At 42.4% G+C, this 20,349-nt stretch overlaps 1 protein-coding gene across 1 annotated transcript; it reads left to right on the forward strand.

Annotated features, from left to right (window-relative positions):
- The first annotated feature begins 1,828 nt into the window (after positions 1–1,828).
- On the forward strand, positions 1,829–19,562 carry si:ch211-236l14.4 (SITS-binding protein). The gene is made up of 11 exons (XM_026364841.1): positions 1,829–1,910; positions 1,992–2,662; positions 3,604–3,775; positions 11,067–11,274; positions 11,363–11,513; positions 13,736–13,933; positions 14,117–14,385; positions 14,535–14,671; positions 14,996–15,117; positions 16,919–17,098; positions 17,288–19,562. The coding sequence occupies exons 2-11, from the start codon at positions 2,192–2,194 to the stop codon at positions 17,459–17,461; spliced, it is 2,082 nt and encodes a 693-aa protein (XP_026220626.1). The 5' UTR covers positions 1,829–1,910; positions 1,992–2,191; the 3' UTR covers positions 17,462–19,562.
- The last annotated feature ends 787 nt before the right edge of the window (positions 19,563–20,349 follow it).

Genomic DNA, 20,349 nt, shown 5'->3' on the forward strand with positions numbered 1-20,349 from the left:
CGTTGATGTCATAAGCCTGACCCCTAACCCAGGCTGCCACAAGGCCCATGTTGAACTTGAATTTCAAAAGCCTACACACAAACTTGCTCCTATTATATGCAAAATGTGACGCAGCTGTGCAGATATGGTACCCAAGATGCAAGGTGAGTACTGTGTACATTCATTTAATGTGAGAAAAACATGTCATCACATGTCAATGACAAACTAACTGGCTGAGCCTCTCTGTCTTCCACACTCAAACAGGTTGATGTGCACATAGATGCACTTTTGTTTCCAGCAAAAAACAAAATGTCTGAATAATTAGCTTTCTTGTAACCTAAACATTTGGCACTGAATCATCATAAAGTCTCACACTGATTTCTTCAGCGATTTTTTAAATTGACTGCACTTGTAGTTGGGTGGAGTGCTCGCACAGGTTCCCACAGCCTTATCCAGTGTCTCTATCCCTGCCAGAGTTACATGATGGATCAGAGTGGCTGAAATGCATAAACAGGGACAGGGGCAACTGATATTCAAGGTACGTCAGCCAACACATTTGGGATATCTGGTTCACAGCACCGCAAAAGACCTTAACATACAAACATGACAATGTTGTTGGAGTTGTGATTTCTCATGTCTTATTTTGGGGTTAAAGCGGTTGGATGCCAATAGAGCCATGGCCATGTTACGGAAGAAACTGTGGTGACACAGGAGCTCCCTGGTAGTCAAATGATTACAGCACATACTAGATAACTACAATGTCCCTAATGTGGTTCTGGCTGGGGACCTTTGCCGTGCTCTCTCTCTGTCTTCCCTTGTTTTCTGTACACGCACTTCTTTAAGAAAATAATGTATTTTATACATCTTTTAATTGGATGCTGTTGATAAAATAGACACTTCTAATCCAAAGTCTCAGAGGTGAAAAATAGGACAAAGATTTTTTTAGTAATTGAACTAAAGTAACTAAAGCGGCCAGATACTTGTAGCGAAGTGCAATATTGAAAGTAACACACTGGAAATACTCCAGTACAGTACTAGTACCTCAAAATTGTACAGTAATTGAGTAAATGTACTTAGTTGTACTTACCAACTCGTATCAAACAGGGAGTCACACAGTTGTCTAGTTATACTGTGTTGACATGATACGTCTGGCTCAGTGGATGTTGGCAGTTTAAATGCCAACAAGTTACCACTAATGTTTAGTAAGTAAAATACTACATTTACCTTAATGCAGTGTGTTCTAGTTGTGGTTTGCTGAAGAGCCCGATGTTTGCTGGATGACAGGTGGTTCATCTTGCTTTGTAACAAAACTTCAAGTGTCAGGTTCCTGGATCCAGACTAAGTCTTCAAAAGCAACGCATCTCTTCTCATTCCTACGACTGATGCAATAATTGTCAGTGTCTGAAAATGTATTATCAAGTCTCATTCTAGTTTGATTTATGAGCCTACTGTAGATGTGGTTATTAAACTAGGCAGCACAGGAACTACACCCATTAAAGATTCCGTTCCTGTACTTGTGGTTTTGAAATCAGAAACAGACATCACACTTTGCTCTCCAATTAAATGTTAAACACCAACCGACGCCCCGGACTTTATACCAAACCAGCGCATGACAAGTCTCCACAGTCTTTACGCACGGAGAGATGCGAGCACGCATGGGGGGTCTCTCCTTTCCACCCCGTCCGTGGCCTCCTCGCCCGGCGGGCAGCTCCGACACTCTGCCAAACCCTCCTGATCCCCCATTTCCCTCTCTCTACCTTTCCTCTGAAGAAACAACCCGGCATTACGTCAGAAAGTGCAGGGCAAGCAAGACAGCGTCTTAGGAGCTATTCGTAGGCATTGCTGCCAAACCCGGCTTGGGGCTGCTCACGAGCTCGCTGCAGCCAATGCAATTTACAAATCCAACTCTTTTAAATCAGCAGCAGCATGTGGTAAGTCACTTATTCATTCATACTGTTTTTATTTTCCCGCTGGGATTTTTTTTTTTTCTCACAGCTTTCTTCACATGACAGGTCTCTGTTGCTGGCACAATTGCGCAAAAAAAGTCCAACAGTGTAGACGGTGTAAAGATAAAGAGCAGGCTGAATTATCCCGTAGCCTCACTGAAAACGCCATGAGATGATGAAGCAACAGAGATTTTTGACGCACAGAGATTTCTGCAGCTTTTTCTCTATTTGATTCTTTGCTGGTCTCCAAAAAAAAAAAAAACAACATGCCCCACGCTCGAAACAGGAACCCCAGTCCCATCCCAGAGGTAACATGGGACACGGGATTGAAGGAGATGAACGAGACGTGGAAGGGAGCTATAGCCTGTCTCGGTGTGGCCGTCTTCTTTGTCATGACCATCGGGATCATATACTGGCAAGTGGTGGACCAGCCCAACAAGAACTGGATCCTCAGGGGGACTTTTAGTGGACTGATCTGGGAGAGGAGAACCCAATCGCTGGTCATCCAGACCCTGACGGAGGACAAGACCTATGTGGAGATCGACGTCGGGAACGTGGGGAACCCCGACATTGAGGTTCCCTTCGTGAGGAACCTGTGCTGGTTGAACAAAACCGAGTTCTGTTATACGTGGGATTCGGTGGCAGAGGTGAAGATCTCTCTGGAGGTGGATGAGGAGAAGCAGACGGAGTGCTACAGTATGACTTGGGCGCCGGTGCATTGTCATGTGGAGCTGAAGGTAGGGTTTCTACCGCTGTGTGTGTCTTACTAAAACTCAGCTGTGATGGTATGAAGATGAGAAATCAGTGTGCAGGAACGTGGTTTATTCCATTCAATCAAATAATTGTGCTTGATTGTGATGCTGCATAAAATGAAACATCAACTAATTGTTTGACTTGTAGTCACACGGTCACAGTAAGAAAAGGGGTAAACCTGCTTCAATTACAAGATGAGCAATTGATCGAGTGTTTTGTTTGGGATTTACTTGATTACATATCCATGTGCAATCACACAGAACACAAACTGCAGCTTGCCATGTGTATAATTAAATAGAGAATGGAGTTTTTTTTTAATGCTGCAATGTTTAATAAATGTTCCTAATTTGATTTTGATTCGATTTTATTAGACTGGATGTTTTAGACAGAAAATAAATACATGTTTGCGTGTTTACCTGATCCGTTTCCCTTTTAAATCCCTAGTTTAAGCTGCTTCGTCCCAGTTGTTTTGCCCAGTGCTTACTGTACTTTCCCCCCCAAGCTTAATTATCAAAGGCATTTAACTATTGCGATGCTCGGGGAGGTTAATCTGTCTCCACTGGAACATTCCTGAGCATGTGGCGCGACCGCTCACAGAAAACTCGGAATTTTCTAACTTCCAAAAATCCTCTCAGGTGACCGCTTGGCACCTGTTTCAAAACTCGTCAGCAGGGCTCAGATTTGCTGTCGCGAAGTCTAAACGAGCTCCCAGTCCGCGCGTCAGTTTCCCACGCGTAAAGACGCATCTGAGGGAGGAAAAAACAACTTCCTCTGAGACGACACTCGTTGTATTTCTGCATGTAACTTTACTCTTTAAGCTCTGTATCTCTTTACTTTCCTTATGTGTCTTTCTCCTGCTGTTTATGTATGTGTGTGTGTGTGTGGGTGGGTGGGTGGGTGTGATTGCACTTGTGTATCCCTTCAGGACTGCTTCTCCATGACCAACGTGTCCTGGTACGGCGGTGCCAGCGTCCGGGGTCAGACGTGGCCCATCAACGATCAAAACGCCACCATGCAGCCCTTCGTCGTCAGTGATCTGAAGGACAATCCCTCTGGTTTCGGATCTGTGCTGGAACGCTATTTCCTGGGCTCATCAGGTAAGAGCTCATTGGTGGGATTCATCATTTTATCAGTTTTATTCCTGTAAACAGAGACTTTTCTTTCTTTCTCTTATAAAAGTAGAGTCATGTGTATTCACACCTGGTTCTGTTACAGGAAGAAAGGCCTTCAAATCTTTGTAATGTCAAAGGCTCAACTTTTTATTTTTATTTTTTTTTGCCACACTTGCTGTTAGTGTAGTGTTCGCACAAGGGCTCAGGAAATCTGACCCCACATCAGCAAGTATGATGTGTGGCGTGAATCCCAGGGTGCGAGGGAAGCCCTGCGGATGTTGTTGTGTTTTCTTACAACCCCCTACCCCACCCCACCCCTCAGGCTCATGTTTGTCTGCTTTTGAGCAGAGAAAAATGGCCCAACCACCCTCCGCAACTGGCATCACCAAAGCACCCACCACAGCCTGGATGGGATGGCTCACTCACAAATAGAGCGTAACACAACACTGTCTGTGGCATCTCAGTTTATTAATTTAGAGATTAGACTACAATGGGAAGCAAACCACCTTTAGCGTCTTAAATTAACTCTTAGGGATACCGGGGTAATTGCCTTTTGTTTCTATTAAAAGGCCACGCTGGATGAGGGCCCTGCTGACTCTTATAACTCACCAGGTTATTTTTGGGGGTGTTAGATTTTATCCTGGGGGCAAAAGGGGGAAGGCAGGGGCCACTGGCGGATGTGAATGGTTAATATGACTGATGAGGAACGTTTGCGGTGTGGGTTTTGTGTGTGGGAGCAAGTATAGAATTAACCTTAGGGACTTCGATCTCAAGTTCTCTCTGTGTGCAGCTTTTCTCACCGAGCCGCTGTTCGAACTAACCCATCTTTACATGAGTGTTAGATTATAATTTATAACAACAACACAAGAAGGGACGCATGTGTGTTTTTACTGATGAATGTGATGTTAGTGTGTGTCAGTGCGTGAGGGGAAAGAGTGTCAAGTCAGCCAGTGAGGTCATTCAAACCTATTATGCCTCAGACACTTTCATTCACATACTGGGAGAAACGAATGCACACATTTACACGCACATGCACCCATGCACATTTTGGGATCTTACGTAACACAGTGGCAGGCTTAACAAGGCGCACATGACTTAAATCCCTTTTCCACCTTGTGAGAAGACCGCAGTAATTAACAGCACCCTGTAACCCTTTGTTTCTCTGTTTAGCTTTGCACAGAGTTAAAATACACACACACACACACACACAGATGAGATGAGAACAACTGTTTGAATGTTGCCAAGTAACCACACACAGACACATACTGTACATAGTCCCAAACATAGCAAACTGATGCTCCGCAATGACAGAGATGCCTATTGGAGCATTAAGGGTATATTTAACATGATATCTTGTTCAAGGATTTGTTTGGCTCTTAGATATGTTCACATCTGACCTCAAAGAGAGCTTCAAAACATTTTATTGAAACTTGCCTACTTTCCCACTTAGAAATATAGTTTAGAAAAAGTGTTTAGTGTCAAGACCATCTCTAAAACTGACTGGAAACTGGAAATGTACCTCGCAATTATGCACATTAGATGCACAGATAACCTTGACTAACCGTGAAATCTTATACAAGCAGCACAAGTCTGCTGAAAACGAATCACATGAGTAGTATACACACATCACGCTGGTTGGCTTTGGTTTATTATGCAAATGCAGCTGTGTTTGTCATTGTCTTGTTTGTTTAGCACAAGTCCAATAAAAGTGTCGTGTCAAACATCATATTTTAAAGTACAAATATGACTTCTGCTGCAGTGAACAGAATGATGTGGCAGAGTCATAGCTCTGTTATTGTTGTGGTGAGACAGGAAACAATTAAAGCAGCTGTTATGGAAAAAACATCCTCAGTTATGTGTGGATAGTAAACAAGATCATTATGGGAAAATGTGAGTTTATGCAACTGTGTGAAGGTTGAATCATATTATTGATTTGTTTCTAGTTTTGGCATGGAAGCTTTATTGTTTTTGCATTTAAACCGACCAAATCTAATTGAACACAGCACCGAAAATCAATTACAGAATGACTTTTTAAAAGAAATGCTGCAAATTTTTAACCGTAGACTAATAATTCCAACCAGAAATAAATGTTGCATTTCCAAGTAAAACAGGGATGATTCAATTTAGAAAAGTTAATTCAACTTAAAATAGTACATGCAATGCCACGTCTCAATCTATAATATTGGTTTTCTGATGTGGAAAAGCTGCTTTGAATTTCAGCTGTTGCTGAATCCTAACCCTACTTTTATGGTTGGCACTGTTCCGTAAAAACAAAAATCTAATTTTAATTATGATTTCAAGTTAGCTGCTATCATATCACAAAGACATACTAAAAGTATACTCTGTGCATTACACACTTGTAATTCAATGATGGTATTTTGTACCTGCTCTCACTAAAATCACAATTTTACTTCACTAAGACAGTTCATGGGAGAAAACTGGTGCACGTCTCCTGGACAGAGTGTCAATTCGGTTTGTTTTGCCCAAAAAACAGATTCCACAAAGGCAGCTTTCCAGTGGTCATAAAAAAGTACAGTCACCACGTCTTGATCACTTTTAGTAGCATTTATATGTAATTAATGTAGTGGCAATCTGCTTCAAGGGAAACACTCATATTATAGTCTAAATGTAATTCTAGTCTGTGCAGCTGTGTGAACCCACCGACCATTTGCAATATTTCTATTGTATTGTACATATGAGGCGTGGTGTGTGCAAGGGGCCTGTCTTCACCACCCCCACTTAGTCAAAGGAGTGCATTATACATGCGGCTGGTAATATGGACTGTGACTGATGTTACTAACCTGAGACGTCTCCTGGGGACGGTTAAAGAGCAAGACAGACAGACTGAAATACAGAGCGACAGAGGAGACCAAAGATGGCATCCTGTATTGCAGCAGTCGATATTAAAAATAAAAGATCAAGAACACAAAGAGTAGCTAAGGGAAGAAGACAGAACAGTGACAAAGACACAGACAGGAGAAAAGATATAAGCAACAGTGCAATAGAGTGACATTTGAGAGCAGAGTCCAGCTGGAGGAACTTGTCACACCCCCACCTGTCTTTGACCATACAAAAACAACCGGGCTTCTAGGGACAGATTAGACGTGAAGGAGGCCACATCCTGCATTCAAATATAAGGTGTATCTATTCAGCCTGAGATTCTGAGGATATGATTTGCACATTTTATAGAGAAGTGCATCCATGGGTGCAGTTGTGTTCTGTCCATCCAGAATATTGAAATACACCTGTCAGTCAACTGAATAGAGATGCTGTGAAATGACCTAAATAGAACTGCACAGGTCTGAGACACGACTATAGGAAGCGCTTGTTTGAGCTTATTCCTGCCAAAGGTGGTTCAACCAGTTATTAAAACACTGTTTTCACATCAGGCTGTGAAATGAGTGCGGCCTCCTTAACTTTGCCAACACCTCACTTTCTAAAGTTCAGTCTACAGCCATTAAAAATTATTTATCCACTGTTTCTTCATATAATATTAGAATCAGATATAACGTCTGCAAAAGTCATACGCTTGGACGCAATGTCTTAAGACATTAAACCACATTATACACACACACACACACACACAGTTACTCTACACACTGTATACTCTATATACTATGTACATACTGTCTGTGCACATGACATCTTTCTCTTGTTTATGGTCTCCCCATCTTTCATTTTTATGTAATTCTATTCCCCTTGGCCACACTACCTCTTAGTCTTTATTCCTATCTCTGACTCAATCTTTCCATGTGGGATCCAAAGAAATAATACTTTACTGCTCCTGCTCCTTTGTTTGGTCTCTTAGAAGAAACCATCCAAGCACAACAGACAGATATGGATGAAAGTTATGTAGCTGTCATGACTTCAGATTTCTTCTTTCAGATACTGATCTCTAATGATACATGGTGGGGCTTCTTTTGATAAAACAGAGCTGTGTAATAACACAGATGATGACAATAAAGTAAAAACATTTCAATCATATATGATATTGCAACCAGTAGCGGAGGAATTAAGCCACAACAAAAAAAACTAATCCAACTCAAACTACAGGGTTTTTTTTGTTTGTTTGTTTGTTTTTTTTTAGCCAACCCTAGATTACTGACTCACGTTTACAGAGATATAAATGCTTGAAATATTCAGTTTGTACATAGGAGGAAAACAAGCTGCCCCCAAAACACTTCCCTGTGTTGCTCAATAGGTCACCTAGAGGTCACTGGGCAGCTGCCCTGAAACCTCGACTCTCCCTGGACAAGTAAGAGGTGAAACACTTGGAGAATGACTCTCTTAGCCAACTGAAGCTTTGTTAAAAACAAGTTGTCATCCTTTGCATGAGATGGCTACTGTATGACAGTCATCCCATAAGATTTTCCACAGTCGATCTGCTACCTAATACTTTCCGTCATGGGGCAGCAGGAGATAGTAGCGAATGTTTGCTCTCTTGGATGCTGATATAGCTTTAATAGGGAGCATTTCTGTATGTGAATTTAATCAAAACGTTGAACTACTCGAACTCCACCAGCTGAGACTGGACTAAAAGAAAATGGAAAAGAAAAGAATTTTACATGACGTCACGGTATTTTAGCGGGATCTTCTGATCTATTGACAGTCATAAGGACACAGAACACAGCGTCTCACACTAGAAACAATAAAACTGATTGATGATAGGAATAGAGCAGAGCAAGTCTCTTTAGTGTTTCATTATTTTTTCAATAAATGGGATTGGAAATTTACTGCCATGGCAAGATCCCAGTTTTGTGGCCATCAATTTCTTGAGGTTGGGCACAGAAACTAAGTTTCCATTGTTAAGGAAATACATGCCTGAACACACACACACACACACACACACACACACACAGAGTCAGTGTTTGAATGCATGTTTTTATAACCCCAGTCAGGTCTGAAAGCTTGCACAGGTGTCATAAAAGAGTGCGGCCCATCTGGTCCACAGCAGCGGGGAGTCAGGCCACTGTGTTTTCCGACAGACCAGCCACTCTCCGCGGGTCTAGACACCACATTAAAACCTTCCTGACCCCTCAGAAGCTGCACGGACTCGCCTCCACTAAAACCTCAGAATGTTGAGCTGGAGGAAGTGCCGAATCTTTATGGTCGCAGACGTCCCGCTTTGTTTTTCTGTTGACGTGTGGCGAGGCCGCTTGATTTGGTGCATGTGTGTGTCAGATCTCGGTATAGTTCAGTCACTTTTACACTTGCCTATCTGCTGCTGTGAAGGTGAGGATTTGTTCGGTCAGGCGTGTAATTTCATGTTTGAGAGCAAGTGGAAAATATTTCGGGGGAAGCTTGGAGTGTTTAAGGAATTGTTCTATAAATATGATCCACCCTCACTTTCCCTTCAACTCCTGGGCACCCCATCTTGGCTGTAACCCAAGGCTTATAACCAGCTTCACTTTCTTTAAATAACACTTACTGATCCTGCTCCTGTCTGGCATATGCATCTGCAGGTGATTTTCAGATAAAGACGTGAAACAGGGTCTCTCAGAGTTCCCCCGTACTAAAAGGCATAGTGCTTTAAGAGAAGAGCTTTGAGCAGAACCGTTTAAACGCATCAGACTGGATTTAATATAATACTGTAACTTTTAAATCTACTGTTTAGTCAAGAATGGAATAAAAAATTACTGTTGTTTTGGAGCAGATCAGTTCATTTCTTTGAGGTTCTGCACTGTTGTTTCCCATCAAATTTAAACATGAGCCAAGAAGTTATGCTCGCTAACTTAAATTCCACTTTCCATCCTGTGTGCAATTTGATTTGCGCCCGATGCATCTGCACATCGTTCTACGAGACCGCTTGATGTACCGTGTTCTCCGGTCACCTCTGTTTCCACTGCCTGCATTCCACTTCCATCCTTCCATAAAGCTCCACTGTCCCATTTTCTATTCCACTGTACGTGCACACTTTTTCTACTCCTTTGCCTGGCTTTGCACGCATCATTGTGTTTTCTAAGCAGAAATCTGCATTTATCTTCCATTTATGACCCCGTAACAAGTCGCTGGGCAGTGAAGTAATACCTTGTGAGAGGCAGCTGAGGTGTTACTAGTATATCTTTGACATTATCCATTGCTAACACGTGAGAGTTACCTTGAGCTTGAATGCTCTTCACTGGGCTTATGCAGTACTTGAATACTGATCTCTGAAGCTATTAATCTGATTATAAACTGGTACATGAGTATCCTGCATGCTCCTGGTCTTTCCCTTCATGAGAACAGTAAGCTCATTGAAACTAGAGAGGGTTGCTGAAGTGAGCCAAGCTCTCAGCCCAGGTTCTCAAACTGTCCGCCTTACTTTGGAAACAGGTCTTGCACCCTAATCTGCTCATTGATTAGTTCCAAATCCCAAATCCTAGTTTGTCTGATTTGAGAAAATTGTGCAGAAATGCAAGAGAGAAACCAGGGTTCAGAGTGTGGGTTGAAGGCTCCAGTCGACAGCGGTTCTGTGGTTCTGCTGACCCGAGATAGGACAGCAGAGCCGAGAGGAGAGGAAGACAGCTAGCTGGGAGAGAGGTGGGAATCAGGACGGGTTGAGAAGTGGTGGGGGTGGGGGTGGGGGTAACCTGAGAGGGAAGAGGCATTCCTTGCAGGGCAGCTACATCTGTGGAGACAATTATCCGCTTCACATAATCTTATCTTTTCACACGGCCCCGGAAAACCTGTATACGAGCACAGTGGGGGAAAAAGGTTTTTTACGGGGGAGAGCTGAGGTGGTCATTGTTTTGTTGTCACAATCACTTGTTTTGTTTCTGAAGTGGTTTTGTTGCATAGAGGAAACAAATTGAAATAAACCAAATATTTTAGGAGGCTTTTATTGTGGATTATTTTGTTGTGGATCAAACTTAAAAGAAAACAAACAAATACATAATAATTCTAATTATTCCTCTTCCATAATTGGTGCGCCGTGTGAGCTACCTACTCAGAAGCTGCCAGCAGTCACATGGTAAACTCATCCAACCGCATACTGCTATATCTCATTCTAAGGAGCGCTTTTCTCACATCTAAGTGGAGCAATATCAGCTGACACAGCCTACACTCCACCTCCCGCAACACACACCATCCGTCACGCTCATACCGGTCTCAGTAACACTCACGCACTATGTCACATAAGAAGAATCTGCAGTGTGCTGTCTTAAAGTTGAACCAGATTTTACTGCTTTACGTCAAGATCTGTTTGCGGTGAAACATTTGTGAAACAAAATCAACTATTAAAGAGTTATGTACAGAATGAATTTAACCTATAATTTCCTGTCTGTTTCCTACGATGCAGGTGTCGCGGTTCTTGTATCTCCTGATATCCCTGTGCAGCTGGGGGTGGACAGCAGACATCAGTTCTGCCTGCAGTCACTGCCCAGTATGGAGCGTCTCCCTCTGCAGTACACTGTGTGTGTGGCCTACAATGTGAAAGCTGCTCACCAGGAAGCAATACAACAGCTCTCCCAGCACAACAGGGAGCTGCCCAACATGAAAGCACTGGGGTTAGTTCATCATCATAATAATAATAATGATAATCATAAAGTAAAATGTATACACCGGTCCTGTATGATTGCTCTGTGTGTCCTAAAGGCTGCCGTTCTGGAAGCTGCTCGCCAGCGTGGATTCGGGGCAGAAGTTGGAGAGGGAGCTGAGGATCTTTTCTAATCGTCTGAAGAGACACCAGCTGGGGGAGGGAGTCATCAGCCTCAATGAACATTCCACCGCCCTCCTCTCTGATATGGTTTGTATTTGGTTTGTAGTGTCGTCATATGTGCACAAGAGTTTTAGTTACGCTCACAGAAAGAATGGACAAGTCAGACCGTAACAATGCACAGTCAAATCCTCAAATGTTTTTTACTGGCTCCCTGAAGACCAGTGGAGATGACACAAAAGTGACAGCAAAAACCTAAATTCAGCACGAACCTTGTAGCTACTGATAAAGTTGTTCCACTACAGTCAGCTGTTGAGCCTCCAAGGTGACAAAAGTTAACACTGGCTGATTTTATCAGTAGCAGTCCTCTCAAAGTAAATTCAACTCTCTCTCACTCACTATACCTGATGCTCCATTTATTCTCATTGATTTTCCCTTCTTGCATTATTCCTCTTCTCAGTATTTATTGACTAAACAACCAACAGTCAAAGTTAAAATGAATAAAAAGCACCCTTAGTTATTATTTATTATTCTTTTAGAGTTAAAATGTGTAGAAAACCTGATTAGATTTACGATCAACTGACACTTTTAATGAGCAGGGAGATAAATGGCATCTTACTTCAAAGAAACACAAAAAACTGTTGTCCTGTGACTCTGTCCTCATGGTAGCCCTCTACAGTGCATATCTGATTTGCTGGACGTTTTCATGGTCAGACTCCCTTCTGTCAGCCAATTCTTGCACCCTGTGCAGCTTTAGACTCTCATAATCCGTCTGTGCCGTGAGGCTGACGAGGGGTTCACCGGTCAGAGGTTTAAAACTGGTCAGGGACGGAGATGAAAGACTTTGCTTAAGTGGATCTCCAGAATGCTGGAGACAGGCGAGGAACAAAGGAGGGAGGACAGGTTCACCGAAATGTTAGATGTAGAAAAAAAAAAAAACAGTTCAGTGCTTGTTGTGTTCAAAATGTGTTTCTCAGACTGTGCATCACACCTGCAAAGTACATATACATGCAGATATGCTAGTTTTATTTAGCGAAGATCTCATCCATAGATGGATGGTGTGTTTGTATTATACAAAAAGGCCCATGATATTTTCCTAATGGCAGTACTTTCTATTACTGTACTATTTATCCAGTTACTATCCTTGAGTGCTGTTGGGAACTGCCTGGAAACAAGACCCCCACAGTCAAGTGGATCTATGTCAATACCATGATATTCCATCGTGATATTCCATTACAAAACAAATATAGCTGAGAGAAGGCAAACAGTGAGTCTCTAGCACATCTCAGGTTGCCGTGAGTGTGGTGTCACTGCTGGATGGCGAAGAATTGGGTGTGTTGAGATTCGCAGGGATCATAGCCAAGGATAACCTGAGCAGGTGATCCTGACGCCCGTGTGCTGCTGTGATCTGACCCGGACCCCGCAACAGAACAGGATACAGGCGTTTTGCATAAACAGTCCATCAGAGACATCAAGTTTGACCATGTCACAAGAGACAGTTGTTAATGCTCATTTTTAACCCCTTTATCTCTTTATCTTTGATACGTCAAACAAATTGAACACTCTACTTTGCCCACTCCTACTCAATAACTACCACAAAGACCAAAGACAGTGCCACATGGAGACTGGCTGAACACTGAGTGTGAGGTTCTACAGAAGTTTGACTGGCAATAATGATCCTCTTTGCCTTTTGCCTCCAAACTACAGTATATCTTTCTTTTGCTCTCTCACTTTAGTAGTATTCATAAATTATCAGGATCACCTTTCTTTTCCAGTTTCCACTTTGGCTTAAAATTATTTGCAGGCATTATAAAATGTAGCCTATCAATTTAGATTTTTTTAATTAATAGCTATTAAAACTAAAGCTATTAGATTTGAATGTGTTATTAAATGAGACACTTTATAATACAGCTTAAAGTAAAAAAAAAAAAAACAGTAGCAAGCCTGAGATTTTTGTGTCATTGTCTAGTGTTCTGTCAATTATTCAATCTATCACATAGTATGCAGTGGCATACGTTATATACAGCGTTACTGATCCCCTTGGGCAAAGTGTTGTAATATATGCTAATCTACCCTTTTCTTCCACCATAATCTCAATACTTGGGGTCAGCTTTTATTTTCTTAAGAGGGTTTGACCCATGTTATGTAATTTGAAATCTGCGTTAGACGTTAACATCTAAATTCCAAAGGATTATGTATGTGAAATGATCAGAGGTCACATTGTCACAGCTACGAGTTTACGAAACAGCAGTAAGTCACATAAACAGTACATAAGCAGTTATAGTACAGTGTATGTTTCTGTCTGTCCGCAGGACCATCACTACCTCAACAACAGGAAAAGGGGGATGTCCAAGAGACTGACCAGGGACCTTCCACTTGTCAAGCTTCTTAACATTTCCATCACCCTGTCCCCTTTCCTGGGTGTGGACACCACGCAGTTCCACACCTCCCTTGTGGATGGCACCCAGGCTCATTGGCTCAGTCTCCCCTCAGCCCCTCAGGGACAGCTGGTGAGACCTGATTGCTGTTTATTCATGATCCCGTGATTTACTTGATGCTACGTTCGCAGTAGAACACGTTTTAACATCTACCTTCAGTTTCATTTTGTAGTAAAGTCCCCACTGAGACTAAGCCATTCACAGAAAACATATTCCATAAGAACACTCGGCTTTATAGTTTCTTCTCGCCCGCAGATCCCTGTAATGAGCCACTGGAGGGGAAAGTTCTGTGTAAAGCTGAACATCACCAACCCAGCAGCAGTGAGCTGGTTCCTAGACAGAGTGGGATCCCTGCATAGCCACTTGGGAATGGAGTACATCGTGCTAGAGGGGGGCGAGGGGAATCTGTTTGAGGAACAGGCCCTGCGGCCTCCACAGGCTCTGGGCGGGGACAAGTACATCAGCCTGTTGGCTGATCTGGGCACCAGGATAGGAAACTCCACCATCATGACAGCAGGGACACGGTAAGGCTCTGGAGCATCCTCGACAAGCAAATTTCCACATGACTAGAAAACTCCCATTTGAGAAGATGAATTTATTACATTTTATGATTGAATTTTCCTGTAAATCAGATTTTTAGTTCAGGCTTATTCAGAGTCTATTCGTGTGTCAGGTCAAGCCACAAGCCTCTGTTTGTGAGGATGACCCGCCTGCAGTCTGACTGGAGCCCAATGGGACTGAAGGGAATCATTCCCTCCCTGCTGCACCACACTCTGCTGGGATACAATTTCCTCATTCCTGATGCAGTAGGTAATAACACACCCTATAGATCACCTCCAGAACTCTTTACTCTTCAGACGAACACATCTGATCTTTAGTTTTCTGACTCAAGAATTACGCGTATTTCTTGTAAAAAGCAAAACAGACAGAATCAATGTATAAATACATATGAATGTATGAGGTTTGTCATATTGTGTCTGTTTTTATTATTGTGTTCATGTGAACTGGCAGAAAAGTAATTAACATGTACCAGTTCCAGTACACAGCTCACACAGTTCTTCTCCAGGATAGTTTTAACAGCTCAAGGAAGAATAGAAGTTTAAAGACTCTTACCAGTATCTTACCTCTCTTCAGGTGGCTCCCTGTCTGGAGAATTGGTCACAGATGAGGAACTGTTCATCCGTTGGTTGGAAATTACAGCTTTTCTCCCAGTTATCAGCTTCCACACGCCACCCTGGGTCTGCGGCGAGGGCCGGGTATGCAACCAGTTCAACTAGAAACACATTACAAACCTGTCAGAGCACCTTAAAATATTAATTTCCACTTCAACACACATCCTGCACCATGAGACCTAGGCAGTTGTCACAAGCGGTGTCAGCTCCATTATCCACATTAAATATAACTACAAAAGTGACAAAATAGTGGGTTCACACTCTTTTTTTAGACTTTATAAAAAGGTTTTCACTCTTGAAGATTTCTAATGGAGAGATCAAGTGAAGTGATGCGTGAACGCTTCCAGTTAGAATAGGAGATTATCCTTCCTTCCTGCACAGACGTTGAGATTGCTCATGAAGAGGCAGGAGAGCGAAGAACTGAGTGACCCAGCTCACTCGGCTCCGTTTTGAGGGGTCAGTGCCAAGAAGTTCCCACCATGTCTGTGACCCCGAGGTGCATGAGCACTGCTGGGACCTGGCATATCAAAACTCAGAACCTTAGCGGTAGAGCCGGTGCACAACCTCATCACTCTCTGCAGGAGATCAGGGATGTATCAATCACCACGCACAGCAAGAAAACAAAGCCTACAGTCTCAGAGAGTCCAGTGACAGATATTGATACCTTTGACATGCTGTGCCACAGCTCAGGTTCCTGCACAGAAAAGCATTTTGGTGATTCTCAAACCAGTGGCGACTATTTTTCCCTCTCTTGCCCTTTAATTCTTCCCTCAATAGGCGCGATAGCTTGGCCCCCTCCCAACATCACCTGTGGTTAAGTCCATCTGTTCTGAATTACAATCCTTCCTCTAGATTTATGGCTCACTCTCACTTGTGAGAGCCACTTCAGCAGGAATGATAATGAATTTGAGGACAAGTCTTGGAAAAATACTTTATTGTTGCAATTAAGATTTCCATGCGCAGCCTAATTGACAAGTGTAACACGAGCGGGAATGATCAGCTGCTTTTTTTTTTCCACTAAGGGAGGACAGAGGCAGCTAAATAAATTGCTTGTGACTTATGCTGCGTGACAAAGATAAAAAAATAAAGGCCCTTTGGACAGCTAAACATTTGACAGCACCAATGTTTTCCATTTAGGGTTCTTGCATCTTGCTGTATTGATGTACAAGTCGGGATACGTGAGACTGAGAAAAGCCCACTCTATTGTTGACGACTCTGTTTTACTGGCAATCTGCTGTAGTTTAAATGGGGTGCACCTTTACTTGCAGAATGTGTGAGACTCCAGTCATAGACAGGTCACAGCAGCTACTGCGCTGGAATCGAATAGCAATAAAAACCTCAAACCCACACACATGCCTGGCCTCTCAATTAGAGAAATATCCTCTCAAACCCCAAGCTGTGACTTCAAGCTCATTCCTACAAATGTTCTCAATCCCAACTCATAAAAATACATTTTTTTATAGATGCGGTCAAGTTTTGTTTTTGTCATGGGACACTGGAGAGGATGTGACCCTTTCAGGAATGCTACAGCAGTTTGGCCACAGGGAGACAGGAGAAAGACTTGGACACTGTGGACAATGGGCTGCTTTTAAGCTCCGTCTGGGTGCAGAGATGGCACAAATGTCTTTAGCAGACCTCATTGTCAATGCTATTCTTGTCCTAAAATCCTCGTGGAAGGTGATTTAATTTGGGGAAAGTGGCTGCTTTCAATTTCTTAGCTGCACTACATTGCTATTATTAATGAAATGGCCCTGAATGAAAATGCAACTGTACAAAAAGGCACTAAGCTTCTCCAGGAGTTAACTTTTTTAATGACATGGAACTATTTTTCTCTGTAATCCTCACTATGCTTCTGTTCTTCTCTCTCTCTTTTGGTGGCCCAAAGGTGCTGAACCTAAGTCAGATCTACATAGCCAAGCACCAGAGGGATGTGGTCCCGCTGATAGAGAAGTATGCAGAGGAGTGGCGGCTCACGGGAAACCCCATCTACCGGCCCATTTGGTGGCTCAGTCCCAGTGACCCCATGACATTCAACATCGATGACCAGTTCCTCATTGGAGACGAGGTGACTTGATGCTCCTGCTGGGAGGGGACTGAGTTCCTTCTTTCAGCATCAAATACACTTGGCACCAAATAGTGTATGAATCAGCCCCAGCTGTGACCTCGTGTCACGCTACTCAAGTGTACAATGTCTGAATTTGTTTCACCAAACTGATGTGTGCATGTGTGTGTGTGTGTGTGTGTGTGTGTCCAGGTCCTGGTGGCACCAGTGGTGGAGAAGGGGGCAGTGCAGAGGGATATTTATTTACCTGACGGGGGCTTCCAGTGGCACGACAGCCAGAACGCTCAGGTGTTCGACGGGGGGACGTTCTTGCAGGACTACCCTGTGGCCTTGGAGGAGGTGGCTGTTTTCTTACGGAGAAGCTGAGTCACATGGTCGATCGACGGAGTCACTTGACTTACTGTTACTGTTTTTGAATCTAATTCTTTTTTTCTTTTTTTTAATACTTGTGCTGTTTTTAACTTGCACTTTTCCATTAAAGACCATTGACCCTGTCTCAAGGCTCTGTCTTGAGATAACAACTTTTTTTTTTTTATACCTGCACTTTACAGTTCGAAAGTGTTTTTTTTTTTCCTTTGTGACATTTTTTTCTTCCTTTTTTAAAGAATGTTAATCGGTTTTACCTCTTGGCTGATTTGTTTCTGGACTTTTTCATCTATTATACTTCGTATGCAACTTTCAGAGAAATCTGTGTGTGTTTACATACTGAATTTCTACAGTCTTCAATTTTGTAGTTGCTGCTGGCTCTGTCGGAACAAAGCAAGACCTTTGTTTGCTTAAAAAAAAGAATCTGAATCTCTCAAGAAGACCAAATGACGATAAAGAGCGACAAAGGAAGATGTTTTAAATGGCTTTTTTTCGAAGGGGAAGTGCTTATCGGATGGAAAAGAGCTCACAGAAAACTTCATACGGAGATGACAAACCATTGTACCATATATCTTGCTCATCGGGAAGGCTTCTACTTGAACTTATCAGGCCAAAGGGCTGGTGTTTTATGAACGTACCTCAAGTTATGGTTTTCACTGCATTGCAGAGTCAACACACACAACAACCTGTCACCCCTTAGCACTTATTTCCTGCATAGTTTACCTTAAATCATTAATCATCACACCACTCCGTTGGACACATCTGAATGTCCATTAGTACTGTAGGCCAGATAACCTTGAGTCCAAGAAACTGACATTGCAACTCTGGCTATTTTTTAATTTAGATTAGATTTTATATCCTAACCTGCTGTAGTAAGGGCTTTTCAATCGACTGCTCTCTGCTCTTTTTTTAAAAAACAAATTTCTTTTAATGCTGTGTTGATGATGATCTTTCACATGCCAAACGAAAAGAAGGAAAGCTTTGTTTATAAGACGTCAACAGTGGAGAGGAGATGTTAAATAAATCGACTGGCATCATGGGGAATAAACTTACTTGCTTGCAGAGTTTGATGAGAAAACTACAGAGCGGCAGCAGGGAAACAATTAACCTGGTCCAAATAAATATAACAAACTCTGACTACCAGCACAAGTAAACCTCACTGTTTTAAGAAGTAATCTGTAAATAAACCAAAGTGTAAAAACAACACTTTGTGTTTTTATGAGCAGTTTTGTGCTGAACTATATGACAGAAATTAATTATATTTCCCAAGATGCCAAATTATTGTGGGGAAAAGTTCTTCAGATCCCAACAACACATAAATAACGTGCTCTCATGTGTTAGAAATATCTATTGCAGGCGTCTTGGATTTACCTGAAGTGTTGATGTGTAAAGTAACAGTAGTGCAGTGGCAACTCGATATGAACTGTGTAATTACATTTATTTTACCCTGATTATGTTCAGTCAGTTCATGAAGAAATGCAACGACCTTTGCATCATGATCGGTTGCTCACTGAGTTAGACAATAGTGCTTTTTGCTAGTGCTTGTTATTGATTAGTTCTTCAAGACAATCTTAAGTGTCCAGCAGTGACGATACACACTCTGAAAACTTAGCGAATGCTTTACCACTAAATTGACTGTGTAACTTTGATATAAGTTTACTGTATCGACTCAAACACTCAGGTCTACTGAAGCTTATCGAATCACCATGTCTTAGTACAACACAGAATGTTGTGAACACGTCAACGTCTTAATCTCTCCTGGAGCTGAATGTACAATGGACAAACTGTGATTTCCCAACCGAGTCCTTCGTGTGAGGAGCTTTTATGGCTCCTGTTCTAATGCCTTTATGGAATGCTGTGGTCTGCTCACGTATAAGTTTCAGGAAAAGCTTTGAGATGTTATTCCCTCCCTCGACAGACTGAGCATGTCATGTGCCTTAATATGCCACTCTTAAATCTGGACAACACGCAACAAGTGTCTGGATTATTGCGGTATCAGCAATGTACATATTACGATGACTGTGCCATTACAAGTGTTTTCCTTTTCTGTAAATCAGAGAACTTAGAATGACAAAGTTGCAATAAAGTTTACATTTTCTTACTTCATTTCTTTGGGTTATTTAGTTTATTCCTACTTAATGACAGCTTAATGTTAGATATCAACTTGGAACACAGTGAAGCAGAGACACCAAGTACAGGAGATAAGGTTTTAGCTACATTGTCTTGACCCTCTTGCCACATCCTCATAATTTGCCTGTGTGTCTTTGACCATTCATTTAAAGGACTGGCCAGCTGTCAAGAGTGGTTTCTTAGAAATATACAAATATGCAAAATTAATAAATGAAGAATTCATGTATTTTAATATTGTTGTGCATGCACTTGTGTGCAAGGCTGTATTATCTTAACACTCTCCAGTCCTGCTTCCCCTCATGTCAGTAAGTGTGTGTCTGTATATCTGTGAGCATGCTGACGACGAACGTCTTCGCTAATTCCACTTAAACCTAATAAAAGTTATTTATAGCGTTAGCACACGGAGGGAGAGATTCTCAGGGGAATCACATTCAGCCCAACCTGCACTTAGCTTCTCTTCCTTACCGTCCTCTCCTGCTGCCCCTTGGCTGAGCTCCACCTTGGGGCCCCATGCAGGTCGCACTCCTTTAGGACAGGTGCAGCTGGCTGCAGACGTGCACAGCTCCCACTACGCCGACCACAGAGCTCACCCTCTCCATTTACATCCTCGCCTTAATCGCTTAGATTCATGGAGCACTTTTTAAAAGTATGGATGCAGGTCTCAGCCAGATAAAATTCGTAAGACATACTGGTGTGGCGCCACGGTTAGTGAGGTGATGAGGTTACAGTGTTTGAGATTCAGAAGGGTTCAGAGGACG

This window comes from Anabas testudineus, chromosome 6 (assembly GCF_900324465.2).
Source record: "Anabas testudineus chromosome 6, fAnaTes1.2, whole genome shotgun sequence".
Taxonomy (NCBI): Eukaryota; Metazoa; Chordata; class Actinopteri; order Anabantiformes; family Anabantidae; genus Anabas; species Anabas testudineus.

Bases quoted from the DNA above. Each gene is read 5' to 3' on its own strand.
- si:ch211-236l14.4 (XM_026364841.1), top strand. From the start codon at position 2,192: ATGCCCCACGCTCGAAACAGGAACCCCAGTCCCATCCCAGAGGTAACA. The intron at 3,776-11,066 runs GTAAGAGCTCAT...CCTACGATGCAG, and splicing joins CTATTTCCTGGGCTCATCAG to GTGTCGCGGTTCTTGTATCT. The intron at 11,275-11,362 runs GTTAGTTCATCA...TGTGTCCTAAAG, and splicing joins CCCAACATGAAAGCACTGGG to GCTGCCGTTCTGGAAGCTGC.